Genomic DNA, 25,533 nt, shown 5'->3' on the forward strand with positions numbered 1-25,533 from the left:
GACAAAGAACTGACAAAGGAAATGTATGAATATAAGTGAATATATGAATTGATCTTTTTCTTGAAGCATTGATCTTTTGCAAATAATTGTGACAATAAATAAACAGCATAAATTGTTACACTTAATTGTTACATAATCGCCGTCATTATGCATATACAATCACTATTAATAACCTATTGAACTATCCACAGGCTGGTAAATAAATGCATTCACACATTTCTGATCCTTCAGTCCAGAAGCTACACTTATGATCATATTATGTTTTATCTCTTCATATAGTTAAATACCACTAATTTATGTCAAGTTCCCTCTGAACTTTTCTTTTCAGCAATTTTGCTAAGATCTAGCAATATGAATCGCTAAATATTTTTTGATTGTATGGTGCCAGTATTGCATGCAGTACAGGGATGCATGATTAAACATGACTGATAAATATGATGCTTGATTTCTGGCATGCTTTCAAGTCCACAGTTCCCTGGTTATGAATAATGTTTCGGAAGATCATTCAATATTTAGCTATTACTGATAATCAAAGGGGTTGGGATATAAGATGATTGATTAAATCATATTAAATCAATGCTAATTTTGACTTTCTTAAGCTTTTCTGACTTTCTTGGTGAGCATGATACATATAGTTTTTATCTCTGTGACTGTTGATAAAATTAAAACTGCAGACCTTGATGGAAAATGTCTTACATGCAAGTCCATCAGGATTACATATATTTATAAATGATTATGACAGATGCACTGTACCAAAAAAAAAAAAATAATAATAAAAAAAAACGTAATGACAAGTAAATGTATAAATAAAGATGTGTATATACCTTCTAAGTTAAATCTGTTCAGTATTGTGCTTTTATATTTTTCGAGCATTGTAAAGCCGAACTATATTCATATGCCCTTCTCACCGGTGGAGGACGCTGAGCTCTGATTGGCTCTTTTAGATGATTTCATCAAGTTTCATGATAAAATTACAATATTGGTTCTGCACCATGAGCCCCTCCACCGTCTCAATAATTGCAATTCATTTCATATGTAAACACAGAGCTACTCTCTTCTTATGAATACAAAGAGCATTTTAACAATCCTATACAAGAGATATTTACAGTGCATAACACAAAGGAATGACTTCATTTTTGTGAACTCTTTTTCATCGAGGAAGCCAATGAAAGCCAATGAAGAAAGAAAGAAAGAACGAAGCTGAATTAGGCTCAGACAACACAGACCGATATTAGAAGATATTAGATTATACAAGTAAAGGAGAATTGCCAGATTTACTGTATTGTCTGCTTTGATCTTTGAGTTATGTGTCTGAAATAATGTGTTATTAGTTTTGAATTGTTATAAGTTGCCTCAGTTATCAGATTTACCTGCGGTGATCAGCTTTGGGTCTGTTCCTCACACAAAGCTATAATTTGGCCAAAGAAGACTTAAATTATGTTTAATTTTTAAAAGAAATTATCGTGATTATACTGTAGTCAAATACTGTGTTTATACTGTTTTATATTGAGATATGGTTATGTTTCGGAGTAAGGGTTGAGTTAGGTGCTCAAAATTTCTAAATAGTGTAATATAAATAATCTGGGTAGCACTTTATTTTACAGTCCTGCTCTGCATGTACGTACCATATACTTATTATAATAACTGGTAATAACAAGGTATTAACCATGAGCTGACCCCTAATCCTAACCTTAACCCATGCAGAAAATAGTAACAATGAAAAAATAAAAAAATAACAACTGTCTCAATATTGATGAAGTGGTGAAAACTAATAATTATTCCTTCGGAGTGAGGACAGATTGAGGCTATACACACGATCGGCCAGTTTTACTAAACAGGGCAAATTAGCGCGAGAGCGCATTTCCAAAAACGGCCTGATGCGCATGGACATTTCTGCGGGTGATTTACTAACAATGCGCAAATTAAAAAACACAGATGCAACATCTCATTTACATATTTGCCAATGCAATATACCAGGCAGAGCACAAATTAGTGTAGTCATAAATAAAGAATAAAAAAATAAAGACACAACAACAACAACAAATGCAGCCATTTCAAGCACTAAATAGTTAAATAATGGCGAAATACCAGTCATTTGACAAGGTAATATGTTAGTAAAACACATTGCTTGATTCATTTAAAGACTCTCCTCCCATAAATTTTGCATCTGAAAGGGAAACTCCTAAAAATTGCATATCAAATAAGGTCAGGTGCAAAAATAACTTTGTCCATGGCTTTTCAGAGCTATTTTAACGCCAAAAGACGGTTTGTGCTGGCGTAATCTGTTAGTAAAACTGGCCCAAGATGTCAAAGTTTAGCTGGTCAGCATCTTATGAACCCATGCTGGGGTGCGTTTCCAAAACGCATCAGAAACTTGTGCATGTGGATGTTCCTCTTCCTCTGTTCCTGCTATCAGCTAATAAGCATTGCGCTTTACAGCTGAATGTCAATGAATGTCAATGTCAATAAGTCTATGAGTGCTATTAAATTTGGGATTGCGCTATTAGTAGTGATGCCTTCAATTTCCAAAGCAAGAAATCAAACATAATACAAGCATCGTGGAAATATAAAGCCGGCTAAGGTGTGAGGATAAAATTTAGAGTACATAATTTGAGTGAAATGTTTTTTCAAAATAAATGAGGTTACGTAAAAGTGTATAATAAATTCTATTGAATAAATAAACCATCTGTGAGTAGAGAAGTAGAAAATACAGCCTTATGTTAAAAACATTCATAAGAGTCTCTTTACTCAATGAGATTACAAATAAATGTATATAAATATTAAATTATCCAGTGCTGCTCTCTTAGAAATGGCTAAAAGGAGAAAGAACTGTGGATGTCCATGTTTTGCCTTTGATTATTATTATTATTTATTTATTTTTTTGATAATATAAAGATAACTAATTTGCAGCAGTAACTGTTTTGATAATTTGGCAACAAAACAGATCTTGTCCTAAAATAAACCAATTAAAAAAAAAAAAAAAAAAACGCAAGCGCACTGAAAATGATTGATTTTTGGAGCAGGCACCAGTGTACTTAACCTCTTTAGAGTATCAGTGTCAGCAAGCAATTAAACTGAACCCAAGGTAAAGGGAATTAGTCCTGATTTGAATTAGTCAACATAAGTCCTGCTTGTATTGCAAAATCTGACATAAAAATAAGTGGCGCTTCTCAGACGGACGAGAATCCAGTTAGTTGATATAATAAAGCCAATAGACAACGTTGAAGAAGGAAAATACGGTGGGGAAGATCATTCTCGACCACTTGTCGATTGAATTGACATCAGTTAAGTCAGGGATGGTGATTTTAAGCTGTGAAGTGCGCCGTCGTAGTCGGCTCTTCTTCTGAGCCACGTGGCGTTCGAGCGCATTGTGTCCAAAGTTGTGTCTGGCCAGGCCGGCTTTGCGATACTGCAGCGAGGAGCTGTCGAAGGCCAGCATGGTTGCACGGGGGTCACCCAAACCCAGGCTTAACTCCGATGTGCCCATTTCATTCTTGATCTCCAGAGGACTGAGAAGGATGTTTTCATGGGGGTCCATCTAAGACATAAAGACCCATCAATAGGTTAGTGCTGATAACAGTTGTCCTTTTTTTCTTCTTGTAGCTTTTCATTGGTTATACAGTTAATGATTTAAATAGTCAAGACATCAAAGAAGGTTTTTCTTTCCTTTACGAAAATTACAAGGTTACACTTTATTTTGATAATCCACTTTAAACATTCGACTAACTATAATTAACTTTGCAACTGCATGGAAAATAATTATTTTCAACTACATGTCTACTAACTTTCAGAGTAGACTGTTAGGCTAGGTTTAGGGTTAGTTGAATAAGTTGACATATACTTGCAAAGTTTCTCATAATCAGTATGTTGTATGGACCCATTAAAATAGTGTTAGAGGATATTAAGCCTAGTCTAATTATACTCTAATGACTGATAGTTGACATGTAGTTACAAAGTTACTTACTGTTGGTAGAATGTCTAAAGTGATGACAATTAAACTAAATAAATAAAAGAAAACAAAAATGTAATTGCAAATATTTATCCTCAATTGCGATCTTGAAATTCTGACTTTTGTTACTCTCAATTCTGAATTATACATTTATCATAATTTAGAGATATAAACTCTCAGATGCAAATAAAAAGGCTATTATCGGGGGGGCGCGGGGGGTATTTTCCCTACAGTGGCTATATAGCACAATAGACTTTATTTCTCACAACTGCGAGTTTGCATCTTACAAATCTGACTTTTTCTTTGTATTGTTTGACACAAAATTGCAGTTGCAAGAAATAAAGTCAGGATTGCAAGACATAAACTCACAGTTCTGCCCTTTTCTTGTTATATTACTCAAAATTGCAATTTATAGTCCAATTCTCTAAAGTTATATTAAATGTTTTTCTCAGAATTGAATGAATAAACTCACAATTGTGTTATGAAGTCAGAATTGTGAGACAAAAAGCTGCAATTGTGAAAAATAAAGTCAAATTGCAAGATATAAACTCGCATTTCTGACTTTTTATTAAGTTTATGTACCTTATTAATGCAATTCAGACTTATTTTCTTTGTTTGTGTGATATCAATTTTGTAATTATGAGTTATAAAGTCCAATTCTGGTTCTTATATATTACACATGTCTGACTTTATTTCTCAGAGCTGCAAGGTTATTTATCATAATTCTGACATGGGCTAACATGCAATTTTGAGTTTATATTATAAAAGTCAGATTTGTGACATTTTTGTCAAAACAAGAAATCAAATGCTGACTGACTTACTGCTTTCCTAGAATAATTCTTTAAACTTTCAACACAGTATTTAACGCATACTGAGACAAATCAACAAAGTGCCAGTTACACACAGTGGAAATGGATTAGTACACATGAAGATGTAAAGCAAAGGCAAGACATGGTGGTAAACATAATGGTATTTATGCTAAATACTGCTAAAAAATGATTATCTTTTGAATACAAATAATAGGGCATCACAGATGGTGAACTTTTTTTAAAATCCAATAAACAAAAAAAAAAAAAGCAATTTTTCAATTGTTGTCCCTCAAAAACAGATTGTTCCCTTCGGATTTGTACTTTCAAAAGTATATATATATTTTTTTACATTTGTTTGGTTGAGTGGTTTGGAGGGAAAAGAGAGGTGATAATGAAAATGGAGAAAAAATAGGCTGTGAATTAGGAATAATTCATAAGTCATGATTTCCTCACCCTAATGTCATTCTAAACCTGTCTGTCTTTTTTGGTGTACAAAATTAAAACAGAACACTGATGAGCTCCAACGGGACAAAACCAGTACCATAAAAGTAGCCCGTATGACTTGTGTAAATTCATCTGAATACACACAATAGTTTTTCTTTCTTTTTCTTCTAATAGAGCACTGATGACCTTCCCCCAAGAAGAAAGCCATTAAACAACATGAGAGTATTAAAATGATGACAGAATTTTAAGAGGAAACAAGGAATCAAGGAAAGAAAAAAAGGCTCAAATAAATTTGTCACGTTGTATGCTATTATTCTCTTGATGAACTTATTCAGTACCTTATTTTTTGAATCCCCTAGTCCTAATGCTGCATCATCCACAAAGATGGGTTCCCACATGGAGTCATGCCCGTCAATATCCCTCTGTTTCATTCTGGCATACAGAGCATCGTCTCTCTGAACTACATTTCCCACCAACCACTGAAAGCATACAAAATCAGCACTTTCAAAGCAGTCACTTCAAGAGAGGTTGATAAACTTACATGTATGGCTTCTTTAAGAGTGTGTGGCAATGCTGGCATTCTGTGGATTATCCTAAAATCCTAAATCCAAAATAGTACAAAATACAACATCTGAGCACCAGCAAAGCATCGTCACAATTTCAGCAAACTAAAAGACCAAAGGTCTTGACCAGTTCCAAGAGTGCTGTTCTTGCTTCATCTATTATATATGGTGGTTTTCAAATGCCAAACAAAGAAACTAATAAATAAATAAACAAATAAGATCTGTTCTAACAGAGTTTAAAAGATCCAGAGCAAAACAACGATGAATGCCAATAATAAAAAAAATATATACAGTATATAAATATAAAATCTGGACCCTGAAGCAAAACTGGCTGAGAATTACTGATCTGAGAATTACTGATCTGGTCTCAGTGTAATAATTATATAAAATATATACAAAAGTACTGCTATATGGACAAAAGTACAATAACATTTGGTTTGCAAACACTTTAAACAAAAAAAGTTGCTTTTTACAGCAGTATTACACGGTAGCAGTTAAAATATGTCTTGTAAATCTTAAATTATAACATTAATGTAATTAATTTAAATATAAAACAAGCTATTTTTCACTGTTTGTTTCATATAAACAAATAAGAGTAGATAAACTTGAATTTAGTAACTTGTTGCAAAAGCATATTTCCTGTAGCTGCCTCTTTTAGATCTGCATCAGTTTCTCAGTTGTCTCTGAATTTCTGGGTTGTCTTCCTCTTTAGGTTATGCCACAGCATTAAAGGGCTTAAAGGGACATTGGATAACAATTTTCACTAGGGTCTTTATGAAATGTCTGGTCAAAATTCCTCAATGGTAATATAAAACAACAACTTGTCAAAAACAGCTCTGTTCACATTTTGTTGCAAGGCTCTTTAAATGATAATGAGCTCTGCTGATCCCGCCCCTCTCTTCTGTGGGGTGTGTCAACACATGATACATGAATATATCTGTATATGGCTCAGAGGTGGTCTTATTAAAATTAGTAGCTATTCATGTATAAACCATAAAAAAGTGAAAATTGGATCTCATGTCCCCTTTAAGGTTAGTACTCAGGTCAAAGTCCTGATGCACTTTTGAATCGATTCTTCCTTTAATGATTGTAAAGTGTCCTGATTCAACAAAGCAGCACCAGACCATGATGATCCTTCCACTGTTCCTCACAGCTGGGATGAGGTTTTTCACAGAGGGATGAGGTCTTGCTGTGGATTCGCAGGGATCCAGGTCTTTAGCAGTGCTTTTATAGCCCTTTTCTCTGTAATCTATTTTTTAAGGACCTGTCAAAGCTTCTGGCATTGTGTCACTAACTCTTTCCAAATAAGAACAGATTTATCAATAACCAGGCTCTGTTGTGGTTAACAGGCAATAAATAGGTCATTACTACTCCATAAATATAACTCAGTACAATAACATCCACTAAAAATATAAAATGTTACATTAAAAATATTGAACTCAAATATAGTACATTATAATACATAATAAAATGATGAGTACATTATATTAATTTAAAATAAATGGACATTTTTGACACCACAGGAGCAGTGTGTGACGGTCCATTCCCTGCTCACCACTCAGACATTCACCCTGGACTGCGTTTCCCAAGATCCCCTCTGATTTCACACTCACCCAGACACTTTAAAGGTTGCATTCACTCACATACAGGTGCTCTGTATTGATTAGCCTAGCTGCCATACCAAATGCTTGCCTGTAACCCTAGCCTGTTTATCTTGCCTCTGATCATTTGCTGCTTGTCTTTATCTATTGCCTGTGTTGGATTATTATCTCGCCTTGTCCACTACGTACTGTTGTATGGCTGGTGTATGACCTTTGTCTGTATGACTATGCTCTTTTTTTTTATAAAAAGCTGCAACTGGATCTGACCTTACCTATATTTCCCTCATTGTTACACAGTCACATAATGTTTTTCTATAATTTAGAATAAAATCAGAACACCTTTTATGAGTAATTATTGGAGAAATCCAATTAAACTCTTTAGTGTTCACAAACTTATTCTTGAAACTAATCTTGTTTTTAACATAATTTTGACCCGAATGTCACCTGATGATGTTACAGTACAACAACCAAATAAATTGAGTGGAGAGTGAACACACATTACATGATTATTCTGACTGGGATGACTGGTTGTTGCCATCTATTGATGTAGTTGTGGAGGATTTCTGTGCTTTTAGTTGTTATAATAATAGTAAAAGCAAAAGGCTTGACTCACAGTAAATATTAAATTCACAAACTAACTCTACCCTAACATAACCCCACATCAGACGTCTGCAACAGCCAACCAACTACCAATTATGACTGCCAACCGAAGTCATAAAATAATGACTATGTTGAAGAAGAACCACGGCTTTCACTGTCAAACAAGCAAACTACTCTAAATGTACAGATTTTATAGGGCAGTGTCATGTTAGTTATAATCGAGACATTAAAATTGTGGTGAAGGTATGAATAAGGACTAGACAGAACAATCAAAACACCCATTCACAAGTAAAAGGTGTTGACAGTGACACTGATTTGTTGGGACAAAACCACCAGAAGTCATTTATTTAAAATCAGAGATGGAGATTTCTAATGGCATGAGCATCAGCGATCGCTGCTTCAGTTTTATACATTTCAGTAGTGATGCAATGTTATTAAATCAGTGTATTTGTAAACACCCAATAGTTTGCAAAAATATTAAATATTGCAAAACAAGGTACGGTAATAAATGGAAGTTAATGCATTAACATTAACAATGGACAATTAATTTGTTGCAGTTTTTCATTAATTATTGTTAACATTAGTTGATAATAATATGACTATTCATTGGCACTTTAGATTAGCGCAGATACAGCTTTTTAAATTAAATTAAATTAAATTAAATTAAAATTTAATTTAATTTAATTTAATTTAATTTAATTTAATTTAATTTAATTTAATTTAATTTAATTTAATTTAATTTAATTTAATTTAATTTAATTATTTTTTCCCCAAAATTTTCATCGTTACTTTACATTAAGTAATGTATTTAAAGAGGTTTTCAGCCAGTTTTGTATTGTTAAACCTATATGTAACTTGTTTGGTAACACTTTATTTTTAAGGTGTCCTTGTTACATGTTACATATAGTTAATGAGTATTACTCAGTACTTAAATGTATAATTACTCTCTAACAAGGACACTTTAAAATAAAGTAACATTTCTTTATAAGAAATTTTTTTTTTTTTATCACCACAGAGCTTTTTCTCATGATACCATTGATTCAAAACAAAATTCTTGTAAAGTGTTACCACTATTTTTACAATTTGCCTATGTACTACTGTTCAATTAGAGTTGCAGCTATTATAAACACGGGTAGAGTGTGAAGATAAAACATACTTTGTTGGGATCCATTCTCAACTTTTCATTGTTGGCTGTGGAGGCTTTCTCTGCAGCTTTCTTCTGCCGCTGCGGTCCTCTGCCGAAGAAGATGTAGTTGACCAGTGCGTACTCCAGCAGAGCCAGGAAGACGAAGACGAAACAGCCCATCAGATACATGTCAATGGCTTTGACATATGGGATCTTTGGAAGCGTCTCCCGCAAATGTGTGTTGATGGTGGTCATGGTCAGCACAGTGGTGATTCCTGCGGTCAAGAGGGACTCATTGTTATGCGTGCAATAAGTGGGTTCAGTTTAGCAAACATAATTCTTGAAAATAAGGCTTTATAAATACTGACTGATCAATCCCTTTCTGTTGAACACTTTATTTAGACATTCAACTAACTATAAGTAACTTTGTAGTCATTAGAGCATAAGTAGACTGTCTGTTTGGTATCTGCTCACAATTTATTCTACTGACTTAAACTAACTTCACAAATGCATGTCAACATATTCTGCTAACCCTAATCTAATAAGAGTCTACTAATGCTTTAATTAGACTTAATTTGAGAATGACAGTGAAAGAGATCTGTAGCTGCTAGTTAGCTGACATGTACAGTAGTTGCAAAGCTACTTAAAGCCCCCATGTGGTGAAAATCAAGTTTTTAACATTGTTTATATGTGTATCTGGTGACACTTTAGTTTAGGGTTCAGTTCTCACTATTTACTAACTATTACCTACACCTTCTACCTCAACAAAAAATGTATTTGCTGCTTATTAATAGTTAGTAAGTTAGTTGTTAGTTTAGCCATGGGGTGAATTAAGGGATCTAAAATATGATCATGCAGAATAAGACATGCTTTATAAGTACTATAAACAGACAATGTGCTAGTTATATGCATGCCAATAAGCAACTAGTTAATAGTGAGAACTGATCCCCACACTAAAGTGTTACCATATATCTGGTATTTTTAATATGCTTAAAAACCAAGCAAATTCAACAAACAACAGCATTGCAGAGTATTTTATCCTAAAAACTGCAGTGTACCAAAATCAGTCTCAAAAACACAGTTTGAATCTGTTTGTTTCCTTCTGTCAAAAACATTTAACCAATCCCATCAACCTGTGGGGCAGGGCTTTTCAAATCATTATCTCAACTCATCATAGGTTTCTATTTAAAGCATGTTCTCGCAGCGTTGAGCAGTGTAGCCAATCACAGAAATATCTTTTGACTTCATGAGCAAACTGACCAATCAGAGACATATAAGTTAAGCTCCACTCAGGAATTTTGTTCAGTACACGCTCGCAAATCCCTCATTATAACAAAAAAAAAAAAGTATTGATGCAATGTAAATAATATATTGATTGTGCAGTGTAGAGTTTCATTGATTATAATCGAACTTCATGTGATATAAAGATTATAAGGAGAGTGCTCTTTGTGTGCTTTCTAGACTATAATCCATTCTGAATTTGAAGACATTCACTCCCCATAACCATTTATCCAGTACTGCCACTTGCCATTGTGTAGCGTTCACTACTTCAATTAACTGAAAGTGAAGCCAGTCTAAACTGCGGTGATTGAGCAGAGGTGGGAACTAATTTACATATTCATATGTATCGACGCATAGTAAATGAGGTGAGGGTGTATTGGTGAAAACATTCAATTTCATCATTTTGTTTATCAAAGATGTGTTTTAAGGGATAACACTGCAATGAGATTTTAATGTCTGAAGTGGACTATCAAAATAAAGTGTGACTCTTTTCTGTAAACTTCTTGCATTTTAGCTTTAAAAGTGATTGCATGGTAAATAGTCTGAGTTGAAATGTGTTACAGTGTTTATATATAACCATCTCTCAAGTTATACAAATGTTGCCCATGCATTGATGTATTTTTATCCTAACAAATAAACATAAGAGCACACTAAGTTTGTGGCGTACTCTCACTGCATTCTGTGAACATCAAACTAGAGCACCCTGAGCGTGTCCTCATTTACAGAGTTAGGTAAACATCTCTGCGTGTGTGAGGGGGCTTTATCGCCATTCTTTTCTTTCAGCTGATGATTCACAATCTTAAATTTGTGTGATTTTTCATGCTTTCAGCTGGCGGAGTGGGAGTTATGCACCTTAATCAGTGAAACACAACGCCTGACTCCAACTAACCGGTGATTAACAAATAGTTGTCTTTTCATGCACTGAAATACCCATTCGGTGTCATTCTGACAGTTTTCATGACATTAACTGTGGATCCTGTGACAGGTATTGCAGAGCTTATGAGGTGCAGAGTTATTATTCTCCATAAACCATTGTGTTTTTATCATTATTACTAGAGGTATAGCTAAAGGTGATGGCACTAAACATTTCACCCTTCTCTGTTCCCCTTCATTACCTCTCTTGGCTGCTAAGCACTGCGAGTGTAATTTGCATATGGAACCAGTTTAGACATGATTAAACTTAAAAACTTAAAAAAGATCACATCCTCCTCCTGCCGTGTGTTATTGGCTAAATCAGAGTTATGCAGCTGAGGAAAACTGGCCATTTTCTAGCTCTATCCATACAAATGCACATTTGCAATCAAATGCCTAATGATTCTAATCAGGATGAGCTTTAAACAGTAATATCTGCTCATTCTATACATCCATGCTCGCTCTGCCTTCTGTTCAACGCAACAGCGGTTTGGCACTTGTGTGGATGAATGAGGCCAGGCCAGACAGCAATCACAAAGAGTGCTCTTTTATTCACGCTGAGAAGCCTGCACGCTTGCTGCCTACATCAGCCTTACATAATCAGTGATGACGGGAAAAAAGTGGAGGCTTACAAAACAGAGAGAGAGAGAATGTGTCGTGTTTAAAAAAAGACAAAGACAATCAAATCAGTAAAAATGTCTGTGACTAAGCTTGATTAATGACTTCCAAAAAAAAAAAAAAAAAAAAAAAAAATATTTGGGTATTTGGGGTTAATCTCATGTAACCTGGTCATCTTTATTTATATATATATATATATATATATATATATATATATATATATGATTTTTTTTCAATACACACACATGAATGAATATATTGAAGAAAAAAAATTTTATGTTTATATATTACATTTTCATCAACTGTTTAAAGCATAATTAGGACTGAAATAGCATCACAAATCATGCTTACTGCAGTCTTAACTCATACATTAGAAGTAAATGTTTCTATACACAATGAAAGTCATCAGCTGTAGGAAAGGTTTGTTAGATTAGCGCCTACCTAAAGCAACCCTGGCAGCCGAGGCATCATAGTTGATCCAGAAGGATACCCAGGACAGGATGGTGATTAGGATGGAAGGCATGTAGGTCTGCAGAATGAAGTAGCCGATGTTTCTCTTAAGCTTGAAGCTCAGGGAGAGGCGAGGATATGAACCTGAATGAAAACAGCAATTAGCCAGATTTATAAAATGTTTTTTGTAAATTTAATAGCTTTTTATATTTTGCTTTAGAACTAGAATAAGTCCCACTCCGGACTTCCTCCATTAATCATACCTGAGCATCTACATAACTCTCTACTAAATACAACCCGAATTCCGGAAAAGTTAGGACGTTTTTTAAATTTTAATAAAATGAAAACTAAAAGACTTTCAAATCACATGAGCCAATATTTTATTCACAATAGAACATAGATAACATAGCAAATGTTTAAACTGAGAAAGTTTACAATTTTATGCACAAAATGAGCTCATTTCAATTTTGATTTCTGCTACAGGTCTCAAAATAGTTGGGACGGGGCATGTTTACCATGGTGTAGCATCTCCTTTTCTTTTCAAAACAGTTTGAAGACGTCTGGGCATTGAGGCTATGAGTTGCTGGAGTTTTGCTGTTGGAATTTGGTCCCATTCTTGCCTTATATAGATTTCCAGCTGCTGAAGAGTTCGTGGTCGTCTTTGATGTATTTTTCGTTTAATGATGCGCCAAATGTTCTCTATAGGTGAAAGATCTGGACTGCAGGCAGGCCAGGTTTGCACCCGGACTCTTCTACGACGAAGCCATGCTGTTGTTATAGCTGCAGTATGTGGTTTTGCATTGTCCTGCTGAAATAAACAAGGCCTTCCCTGAAATAGACGTTGTTTGGAGGGAAGCATATGTTGCTCTAAAACCTTTATATACCTTTCAGCATTCACAGAGCCTTCCAAAACATGCAAGCTGCCCATACCGTATGCACTTATGCACCCCCATACCATCAGAGATGCTGGCTTTTGAACTGAACGCTGATAACATGCTGGAAGGTCTCCCTCCTCTTTAGCCCGGAGGACACGGCGTCCGTGATTTCCAACAAGAATGTCAAATTTGGACTCGTCTGACCATAAAACACTATTCCACTTTGAAATAGTCCATTTTAAATGAGCCTTGGCCCACAGGACACGACAGCGCTTCTGGACCATGTTCACATATGGCTTCCTTTTTGCATGATAGAGCTTTAGTTGGCATCTGCTGATGGCACGGCGGATTGTTTTTACCGACAGTGGTTTCTGAAAGTATTCCTGGGCCCATTTAGTAATGTCATTGACACAATCATGCCGATGAGTGATGCAGTGTCGTCTGAGAGCCCGAAGACCACGGGCATCCAATAAAGGTCTCCGGCCTTGTCCCTTACGCACAGAGATTTCTCCAGTTTCTCTGAATCTTTTGATGATGTTATGCACTGTAGATGATGAGATTTGCAAAGCCTTTGCAATTTGATGTTGAGGAACATTGTTTTTAAAGTTTTCCACAATTTTTTTACGCAGTCTTTCACAGATTGGAGAGCCTCTGCCCATCTTTACTTCTGAGAGACTCTGCTTCTCTAAGACAAAACTTTTATAGCTAATCATGTTACAGACCTGATATCAATTAACTTAAAGGTGCCATCTGTCATATCTGGCAAAAAAAATCAAGTCATACTCCACATTCCATACCAGATGGGGGCAGTATGCCTCAATAAAGTGAATTGGTCTACTCTAGAGTAACAAACAAGAAACGGCATAGTCTCTATGGTCCGCCCCTACCTTCACAACAACCCTAGAGCATAGCCGAAGCCTATAAGACAGCGGTTCTCAATTGCAGTCCTCGCCCCCCACTGCTCTGCACATTTTGAACGTTTCTCTTAGAGCTTCAGACATTTGTTCTATTCGAACATAAGTGCCCTGCGAAGTGGACATCACAGGATATTCAGCCATGATTCCAGTTCGAAGTGAACGTAGCTATATGTTCCAATCAAAGTGCATTGAAGTGTGCAAGACGTGAATTTAAATTGGATTGATTTACAGAGCTATATGATGTCACAGTTGTCCATGTTTAAAGACGCTGCACAGCACAAATCAGTGAATGAATGTTTCGATGTGAGGTAAACTTCAACAGATTTCCCCTGCTCAGGGAGTAGGGAGCAATGAACATTTGAAAAACAGTTCATGCACGGAGTTCATTTCTAACGAGCTGATTATCTGAATCAGGTGTGTTAACAAAGAGAAACGTGCAAAATATGCAGAGCAGTGGGGCGCGAGGACTGGAATTGAGAACCGCTGCTATAAGAGGACGTTTTGCTTTCAGAGGAACGTTGGGTGATGTCAAGTGATTTTGAAACATGACATCTTCAAGCTACTCCCCTTCACCTTTACCAGTGAATATGTTCCTATTCGTTTTGTTCATATTACATTGAGTTGTATATACACATTATTTGAATAAAATTAATTTGACAGACAGCATTCTGTCAACATCATTGGTCAACATCAGACAGCTGATGTTGACCAAGCTAGCGCCAACCAACGTAACCAGAGCTGCCAACTCTCAAGCATTCACCGTGAGACACACGCAATTGACTCTTTTCACACGCTTTCACGCCACACATCAATTTTCTCACGTACAGAAAAACCACGAAACAAAGAGGACACGGAGATCAACAGACTAGACAGAGCAGGTTTCTTATGATATAAAAAAATGGGTAAGTTATAGCAACTAATTATCAAACGCAGCTACGGTTAGCCATCACTAACATTAGCACGTTTATAGAACAGCCTTCGATACATTTCTATGTTATAACTTCCCGAAAAAAAATACACAAACATATAAAACAAACTTCTAGCGAAATACTAACAGCATCTAACTTACCATCAGTCCATCAATTGTCTCCAGCTATTGAAAGCATTGCCGTTGTTTACTCTGGTTCGGCTCCTTTTCTTATCGGATTTGATTTGTGATTCCGAGCGCGGTTGTTTCCCTGTAGCGGGTGGTGGTCTCTTGCCAAGGGCTTCAACCATACTTCCGCTTGATTGACATCAGGTTAGATTACGCCCACAAGCCGTGCGAGTTATTCGTGTATTGCAGGTTGGCTGGTGGTTATTTTGCCCGCATACTGCCTCCCATGGCCGAAACTGGTATTACGACACCTGTCGGGCCGGGGCTAGTAATGCTACTGCTAATTAAGGTTGATATCTCTGCAGCACTATAACTTTACATTTTTTTAATGACATCATCTCCCTTATTTATTCTCATACTTTTGATGTGTGTAGGTCATTTTTTGAATATTTTTAGCTAAATTTTTGCACATGGCACCTTTAATTAATCACTAGATGTTCTCCCAGCTGAATCTTTTCAAAACTGCTTGCTTTTTTAGCCATTTGTTGCCCCCGTGCCAACTTTTTTGAGACCTGTAGCAGGCATTAAATTTTAAATGAGCTTATTAAGTGGATAAAAGTGTAAAATTTCTCAGTTTAAACATTTGCTACGTTATCTATGTTCTATTGTGAATAAAATATTGGCTCATGTGATTTGAAATTCCTTTAGTTTTCATTTTATTAAAATTTAAAAAACGTCCCAACTTTTCCGGAATTCGGGTTGTATAACATTCACATTTTGTGCATCGTTGCTTTTAATCTCATAGAACGAAAGTGATTCCTGAACATATGCAGATTATTACATATACAGTTTATTTAGATAATTGATATTTATTTATCTCTATATCACCCTTAATAGGACAATCCAGTGAAGGAAAGATGGGAATGATAAAGGAGAAGATTAGAAGAGAAGATCAGGAAAAGACCTTAAAGCTAGAATTGTGTTATTGCATGTTGATAAAATCTAAAAAAAGAGAAAATAAACAAATAAACAAATAAATAAATAAATAAATAAATTGCTATATGCATTAATATCAAACTGCAAATGCAATGTAGTGATATTAATTTTTGCATTAATGCATCACATAATTAGAATCATACTTTTCTATTTGCTAGGTTAGTCATTGTACTATAATATTTAAGAAATGGTTAGGGTTATGTTTAGTTATAAGAGATATAATGATGCATTGTAACTTAAATGATTGTCACTGTAAATTCTTTTTCTGCCATTTTTTTTTTTTTTTACAATTCTAGGTCATCATAATGCAGCAATGGTTTTCTGTCTCAATCAGCTCCTAGACTGAATGGCATAGTCTTGTTAAAAACTTGCCAGCGTGGTAGTGCGGTTAAAGTTTAACATTAGCACACTGTGTTCATCCTCTTAGACATTCTGAACCAGACATTACTTCCAGAGACTGCATCTACAGCTAACTGACTTGCATGACAAATTCCTGCATATGAAAATGCAGTCAATGAATAAATCAAGTGGCCACACAAGACTTTGTTAAATAACTTATAAGAACATGCTTTTTCTTGTTTTTAGTGTATGTGTGTTTCATTCTCAGGTCAGGGTTGTGTAGTACAGCTGCTGGAGGCCTCAGATAACACCAGCCATGCCAAAACAAGAGGGTTCATAAACCTGGACATTTGGTTGCCATGCCCTCTAGAGCCAGATGTTCTGGTAGTTAGGGTTTTAACAGTATGTGTGCCTGCATGGAGAAGTGTTTGTCCTCAGAGTGCCCTAGTAAGTGGATAAGTTGTAGACTTTATGCATTTTGGAACACCTGTTATAAACTGCAAGTTGGTCTTTTCAGCAAGGTAAAGATACACTTTACCTTGTTATCCCCTAATCATATATGTGACCCTGAACAAACACACAACAACAGCGAAAAAAGTCATGGGGGAATTTTTTTTTATTTTTTTTTTATCGAGATTGATATATCATATAAAAAGCGTTCCATCAGTGTATGGTTTGTTGGGATTAAACCATTTTTTGGCTGAGATACAACTACACTCTTAAAAATACTGATGCTCCACGATGCCAAAGATGCATTTTTTTTTGTCTAAATGGTTGCATAAAGAACCTTTAACATCTGAATTACCTTTCTATTTCTCAAACGGTTCTTTGTAGCGAAAGAAGGTTCTGACTATTAAAAGGTAAAAAGAGAAGGTTCTTTAAAGAATCTTTGACTGAATGATTCTCTATGGAACCAAAAATGGTTCTTCTAGAGCATCGCTGTGAAGAACCTTTTAAGCACCTTTATTTTAAGAGTGTATTTGCAAATCTTGAATATGAGGGTGCAAAAAAAAATAAATACAAATAATAATCTAAATATTGACAAAAAAAGGTTGTCCAATTAAAGTTCTTAGCAATGCATATTACTGATCAAAAATTATGTTTTGATAATTTTATGGTCGGAAACTAACAAAATATCTTCATGGAACGTGACCTCACTGAATATCCTAATGATTTTTGGCATAAAAGAAAAATCAATCATTTTGACCCATACGATGTACTGCTGGCTATTTCTACAAATATACCTGTGGTACTTATGACACATATTGTCACATATTTATTTCAGTTCTCAACTTATTCCTAAAGTGTTGTGTAGTTTGGTTTTATTACCTGTAGAAAACACCACGTTTTTAGAGATGAGCTTGTAGTCCACTATGGAGAACTGAGGAAGCTCTATCCTTTCAACCCCTGTCACTGCATGGTCTCCTCCTCGCCAGTAAAACTCGATGTCATCTGTGGTGTAGCCGTCTAAGGGACAAACAGACCGATATTAAAATATGTTTGGGTGGATGTCGTGTGATTGAGGTCTCATTTGTCTGAAGTCTTGGTGTGACCGTTTTAACTGAAACTGAAATTGCAAAAATAGATCAATAAAATAATAGTGTCCCTTAAGTCAAATTAAAAGCAACCAAAATGCCTATTATCGCTATTGCGAGTCTGTATATATGTATATGAATAACATTTAAAAGCATGCATGCATGCATATTTACAAAAATAAATAAAACAGTTTACTGCCTCAGCTTATAACAATTTGGCTAATCTTGCAATTCACAGCCTATTACACAAATGAACACACACCTGATCCAAAAAACAAGATATTTTCGAAGCTATCTGCATCTGTGATGTTGCCACATAATACAACAATAAATTCTAGGGAAAATGCAACTAATTCTTGATTTATAAGAAATTAAAAATGTTACTTGTTCTTAAATGGTTGGAAAAATAAAAACTTTGTCAGGATGTAAACAGTCAGCTAAGGCAAACTACTAAAAAGCTACAGTGTCTTTCTTTATTCGTTAAAAACCACATATTCATAATTTAAAATGTTACATTTTTAAAAGCATGCTAAGATGTGAAGAATTCCTGATGAAGAAAAGTAAATTCAAGTTCATCTGTGAACATTTGAGAAGAGCTCTGAAATAGACCTGCACTGATATGATATAATAAAAACAGAGGAACGTGTTTGTGCTGCATGTTTTCATTTATTTTTTGTGGACTTGAGGTCAAGCTGAACCTGTTTTATGTGAGAGCGGAGGATAAGTGCATGCAAGCCTTGGGTCAAACTCATTGTCAAGTCAAATCATACAGCAGTCCGTTTCTGACCTCAGCTGCAGAAAAAAAGCCTTCATAAATATTCAAGCGAAACATGAGATATTTTGTTTGCTTCAGTGCTCTCTATGCCGAAACTGACAGAAACACGAACAGCAGCCCATCAATGATTGAGAAACATTGTATTGTATGGCGGCAGACCAGAAAACTTCTTTTGGCCTCACATAATCCTCTCGTGGACGATCCTCCAGTTATTAGACTGACGGCCAAACACAAGAGAAAAGTAGATCAGAGAGAAAGATCCACAGCAGGAGAAGTGTTAGCGTTCCCACGTAAACACCCAAGCTACCAAAGATTACGAAAGAGCAAGTTGTATCATCAAAAGAACCACATTTTGAGAAAGCAATTGTATTTTACCCAGCACACAAGAATTTAACCTTGACAAGTGAGTTAACAACTAACTCTACATATGCTTAACATAAAAACATATGACAGATTAGTGGTGTTCTTGTTCTCCAACAAGGCTTGTGAGTGCATGAATAAATTGAGTGGCTACATAAAAAAAAAAAAAAAAAAAAAATGTATGTATATATATATATATATATATATATATATATATATATATATATATATATATATATATATATATATAACACTTTATTTAGGCAGCGATTCTCACTCTTAAATAGTTGATTATTAGCATGCATAGTACTAGCATATTGGCTGGATATTTGTACTTATAAAGTGCATTTTAATGCATTATTCTTCATGATCATATTTTAGATCCTTCAATCTTTTTATCCAAAGTGTGTTCAAAATTTAGGGATTTTATTTGCCCTCATGTCTTTCAAGATCATATGGCTCAAAAAACTATTTTAAAGTAAAAATTTAAAGTGAATAAGTAAAAAATAAATACATAAGTAAAAATAAAAAATTTATATAAATTAATAGATAGATATTGGTTTGTGAAATGTTTGTATTGATGATCCATTAATTAATTGTGTCCAGTCATTTTTTACAGGAATTACCTGAATATTCAGATTTATCTTTTATCGCATTACTCTTTTGTGTTCAACAATCATTACAACACAAACATGACATCATATTGTTTTGCGGGAAATAATGGCATTTGAGTGGTTGGTTGGGCCATTCAAATCCACTTAACTCCATTGTTTCTATGTCATTGAGCCTGACTTAGCAAATTAGCTTTTGCTAACATTCCTGTCAGTGCTCTTACATCACTGCATTTGAACCGCTCCGCTAGCTGTAAACCACGTGCACAGGAGCTCAGGCATGAGGAGACGGAAAAGCAGTGGTGTTCAACTAATACTATAGTCATCTCTTACAAAACCGAGTAAACTTTGTTTTCCATATTAGACAGCTTCTTAATTGAAACACAGCATAAAAAACAGCTGATTTGGAAGGTTGTAACGTACTTTCTAGCTCTCAGTTTTTAGATTCTTTCAATTTTATTACACACCTTGGTTTTTGGTACGGTTTAGTTCTGACGGCTTGGCACATCAGAGCATTTACACTTATTTTATGCGTAGGTGACAGGAACAGTAAGAGATTAAAGGAAAAAAAAAAGTACTTTTTATTGCAATGCTTCACTTTACTTAAAAGCAAAATAAGATTTCACTTGCACACATTCCTAGTGTACTTTGTACTGTAAAATAAATAAATGGTAGTATTGATGCACCAATCATAGTTCTTTATAGCCGATTTCAATTGCCTTTAATTTATTTATTTTTTTAAGCAAGAGACAAGAGAGATTGAAAATATATGAAGCCTAAATGAACAAGATGTTTACTAGCTCTGTTAGAGACCATATTTACATTTACATTTAATCATTTAGCAGACACTTTTATCTAAAGCAACTTAAAAAAAATGATAACAACAGAAGCAATGAGATCAATAAGAGAACAACAACAGTATACAAGTGCCATGAAAAGTCTCAGTTAGTCTAGCACAGAACACATAGCTGTCACGGTTGCTTGCTCATTTTGTGTGTACTGCACTGATCTGATTGCCTATCAGCGCCAGCTGCGCTGACGAGCAATCAGATCAGTCGCAGGTGTGTCTCGTTTATTAGCCTTATATGTAGGGCTGTGTCAGTCAGGTTCAGTGTCAGATCGTTTGGTTTGCTGACTCTGTTCTGAACTGATGTCTGTTCTGTGCAGTTCTGGTCCCGTTCTTGGTTTGCACGGAGATCCAGCTTGTATGTCTCATTGAACTGTGGTCCGCCTATTTTTGAGGATCGTCGCAGCACATTACATCACATTTCTCGTCTGCCCTGGTTGGACTCTACACTGCAGTTGTCGTGTTTCCTAGGATCTGCTTGGTGCCCGTTGTCTGCCAGCAATTCTGTTTGGTCTACTGACTGTTTCATTAAACCTTATTACTACTCGCTACTGGATTCCATCGTATGATTCCTGACATAACGATCTGACCACGTTATGGATCCAGCGAGTGTAAACGAACTGAGAGAAGCTTTTCACAATAATAATGCACGATTTGATTGACAAGATGAACAGATCATGGAACGGATCGTCCCGCCTACAATCCGGAGCCCCATCTGCCTCCTCCTGCTGCCTATGCTGGTGAGCTCATTTCCCACTGAGGAATCTAAAGTGGCTTTTGTCATTACCCTACTATCTGGAAGAGCGGCGCTGTGGGGAACCATTGTTTGGGAGCAGGGACATGACGGTTTAGAGTCTTTCCAGACTTTCAGCACCGAGCTCAAGAAAGTTTTTGATTGGGCAGTTGCAGGCAGGGAAGCAGCCCGAGTGTTGGCAGATTTACGTCAGGACCACAGATCGGTTACTGACTATTCCATTGAATTCCAGACACTAGCTGCGGAGTGTAAGTGGAACAGCGAGGCGCAATGGGACATGTTTTTGCATGGGTTGGCCGACCGCATCCAAAATGAGATATACACCCTGGAGTTGGATGGGTTGATTGATCTATCTATTAGAGTAGACACAAGGTTACAATGTCGAAGTCTTCTGGTGCAGCGATGTCGAGTTCCAGATATGGAGGTCCATCCGGTCTTTCCTTCAGGTGATGCGGTTGGTGACTCGTTCAATCCGGAATCCATGCAGGTGGGCAGAGCACATCTCTCCCGGGAGAAGGAGCGGAGAAGAGCGCAAGGACTGTTCCTATACTGCGGAGCCGGGGGTCACTTTGCGTCTAAGTGCATGGTAAAAGCCAACCCCCGTCAGTAGAACAGAAGTTACTGATGGGTGGCATATCCTGGGATGAATCCTCTCGTGAAGCGACGCTCCTTCCAGTAAGACTGCAGTGGGCCTCCTCTTATCATCGATGTGAGGCTCTGGTGGACTCCGGTGCTGAGGGGATTTTTATCACTTCGTCTGGGAGTACCTATAATTCCCGTCACTCACCCCATCTCCGTTAATGCACTGGGTGGACAACTCCTGTCAACGGTCACCCACTCCACCGGACCGGTGAGTCTGATCACATGGGGTACTTTCTCCTCATTGACTCCGCATTGGCTCCTGTGGTGTTAGGACACCCCTGGCTCACACTGCACAACCCTCACATAAACTCGCGTAAGAACTCTGTCATGTCTTGAGTGAGAACTGTCATGCATCTTGTTTGGTGACTGCGTTTTCTTCTGTGTCTTGTTCTGTGTTGCAGGAGGAGCAGGCGGATCTGTCTAACATGCCCGGGGAGTACCTCGACCTGAAGGAAGTTTTCAGTAAGTCCAGAGCTGCTTCTCTTCCTCCGCACCGTCCTTATGACTGTGCTATTGACTTATTGCCAGGTACGTCTCCGCCTATAGGCAGATTATACTCTCTTTCCACTCCGGAGAGGGAGGCCATGGAGAAATATATTTCAGATTCTCTGGCAGCCAAACTCATCTGTCCTTCTTCTTCTCCTGCAGGGGTGGCATTCTTCTTTGTGGGCAAGAAGGAGAGTTCCCTGTGTCCTTGTATTGATTACCGAGGGTTGAACAGCATCACGGTAAAGAATACTTATCCTTTGCCGCTGATGTCTTCAGCTTTAGAGAGGCTGCAGGGTGCTTATTGGTTCACCAAGTTAGATCTACGTAACGCCTATCATTTGGTCCGCATCAGGAAGGGGGATGAGTGGAGAACCACGTTTAATACCCCCAGGGGGCACTTTGAATACTTGGTTATGCCTTTCGGTCTTTCCAACTCCCCTGCGGTTTTCCAGGCACTCATTAACAATGTGCTGAGAGACATGGTTGATCAGTTCATATGTTTACCTGGATGACATATTGATTTTTTTTTCTTCGTCTCTCCAGGAACACGTTCAGCACATCAGACGAGTGTTTCAGAGGCTGTTGGAGAATGGGCTTTTTTTGTCAAGGTGGAGAAATGTGCTTTTCATGCACAGTCTGTTCCTTTTTTAGGATATATCGTGTCGTCTGAGGGGGTGCGCATGGATCCTGACAAGATTCAGGCAGTGGTTAATTGGCCAACTCCAGATTCCCGCAGCGCCCTGCAGAGGTTTCTGGGCTTTGCCAATTTTTACCGGCGTTTTATTCGCAACTATAGCCAACTAGCCGCGCCTTTGACAGCCTTGACCTCCACCATGACGACTTTCAGGTGGTCTAGTGCAGCTGATGTTGCATTCTCTAAACTCAAGAACTGCTTTGTTTCAGCCCCCATTCTTGTTGCTCCTGATTCCTCTCGTCAGTTTGTGGTGGAGGTCGACGCGTCAGAGGTGGGGGTAAGTGGGGTTTTCTCCCAGCGCTCCTCTGTGGACGGCAAGGTTCATCCGTGCACTTATTTTTCTCATCGTTTGTCTTCCGCTGAACGTAGTTACGACATTGGTAATAGAGAGTTGTTGGCAGTCAAGTTAGCCTTGGAGGAGTGGCGTCATTGGTTGGAGGGTTTGGGGTACCTCTCATTGTTTGGACCGACCACAAGAACCTTGAATACATCATATCCGCCAAACGACTTAACTCTAGGCAGGATCGGTGGGCACTTTTTTCGGTCGGTTCGATTTTTCGATTTCCTATCGTCCAGGTTCCAAGAACATCAAACCTGATGCATTGTCCCGCATTTTTGACCAATCTGAATGCCCGGTTTCTCCCGAGTCCATCGTTCCACATAATTTTGTGGTTTCAATGTTGACCTGGTATATCGAGTCGAAGGTCCGCATGGCCTTAGATGGGGTAGTGCCTCCGCCCGGATGTCCACCGGGTCATTTATTTGTGCCAGAGTAATTGAGGTCCAATGTCATTCGGTGGGGTCATTGTTCCAAGGTGGTGTGTCATCCAGGAGTCAATCGTAACATTTTTTCTTATTAAGCAACGGTTCTGGTGGCAAACTATGGCTCGTGACACTCGTCATTTTGTATTGGCCTGCTCGGTCTGTGCCAGTTGTAAGTCTTTCACTCGCCTTCCTGCTGGGCTCCTTCAACCGTTGTCAGTTCCTTCGAGACCCTGGTCACATATTGCGCTAGATTCCGTTACAGGTCTCCCTGCCTCACAGGGTAACACAGTGGTTTTTAACTGTGGTAGACAGGTTCTCGAAGGCTGCACATTTTATCCCTCTGCCCAAATTACCATCAGCCAGAGAGACAGCAGTTGCTGTCATAGACCACGTGTTTCGTATCCATGGCCTCCCGACAGACGTGGTCTCTGACAGGGGTCCCCAGTTTATATCCAAATTTTGGAGAGAGTTTTGTCGGTTGCTGGGGGCGACGGTCAGTCTTTCTTCTGGGTTTCATCCCCAGAGCAACGGTCAAATGGAGCGGGCCAACCAAGATTTGGAACGAGGGTTGCGATGTTTAGCGTCACAAAATCCGTCCTCTTGGAGTCAGCATATCTCATGGGTTGAGTATGCACATAACTCATTACCAGTGTCGTCAACGGGCCTTTCTCCGTTTGAGTGTAGTTTAGGGTACCAGCCACCAATTTTCCTAGTCTGGTATCTGAAGTCCCGGTCCCCTCTGCTCATGAATTAGTCCAGGGGTGCAGAGACATCTGGAGAATGGCCAGGGAGACCCTTCTCCAGGTGGGTTTGCCAGACCCTTCTACAGGTGGGTTTGCCAGTTTTTCGTTCGACTATTAATCCGCCTGTCCCGGTTCCCTAACCGCCGCAACTCATAGATGGGGAACCAGCCTATTCAGTTAATCGTATCCTGGACTCAAGGCGGAGGGGACGTGGATTCCATTACTTGGTGGACTGGGAGGGTTACGGTCTGGAGGAGAGGAGTTTGGTTCCTGCCCTGGACATATTGGATCATTCCCTTATCAATGCTTACAATCGCCAGGTAGGACCCTCTGAGAGCATCAGGTGACGCTCCTAGGGAGTGGGGTAATGTCACTGTTCGCAGGTTTGCTTGCTCATTTTGTGTGTACTGCACTGATCTGATTGCCTATCAGCACCAGCTGCGCTGACGAGCAATCAGATCAGTCGCATGTGTGTCTCATTTATTAGCCCTATATGTAGGCCTGTGTCAGTCAGGTTCAGTGTCCGATCGTTTGGTTTGCTGTCTCTGTTCTGTGCAGTTCTGGTCCTGCTCTTGGTTTGCATGGAGATCCAGCTTGTATGTCTGCTTGAACTGTGGTCTGCTTATGTTTGAGGATCATCGCAGCACATCGTCTGCCCTGCTTGGAGTCTACACTGCAGTTGTTGTGTTTCTGCTTGGTGCCCGTTGTCTGCCAGCAATTCGGTTTGGTCTACTGACTGCTTCATTAAACCTTATTACTACTCACTACTGGATTCTGTCGTATGATTCCTGACACATAGCTA

General features: G+C 37.7%; 1 protein-coding gene across 2 annotated transcripts in view; it reads right to left on the minus strand.

Moving 5' to 3' along the window:
- Window positions 1–2,868: 2,868 nt before the first annotated feature.
- The window catches only part of LOC132117549 (gamma-aminobutyric acid receptor subunit beta-2), a 108,404-nt gene continuing 85,739 nt past the window's right edge, over window positions 2,869–25,533 (minus strand). The window contains exons 6-10 of one of the 2 annotated variants that reach the window (XM_059526904.1): window positions 17,846–17,983; window positions 12,345–12,497; window positions 9,123–9,367; window positions 5,541–5,681; window positions 2,869–3,538 (exon numbers count right to left, since the gene is read on the minus strand). In XM_059526904.1, coding sequence (XP_059382887.1) covers window positions 3,191–3,538; window positions 5,541–5,681; window positions 9,123–9,367; window positions 12,345–12,497; window positions 17,846–17,983 — 1,025 coding nt within the window. In that variant the 3' untranslated portion in view covers window positions 2,869–3,190. The remainder of the gene's footprint in view (window positions 3,539–5,540; window positions 5,682–9,122; window positions 9,368–12,344; window positions 12,498–17,845; window positions 17,984–25,533) is intronic. The other variant, XM_059526905.1, reaches the window with a different exon arrangement.

Source organism: Carassius carassius, chromosome 36 (assembly GCF_963082965.1).
Source record: "Carassius carassius chromosome 36, fCarCar2.1, whole genome shotgun sequence".
In the NCBI taxonomy this organism is placed as follows: Eukaryota; Metazoa; Chordata; class Actinopteri; order Cypriniformes; family Cyprinidae; genus Carassius; species Carassius carassius.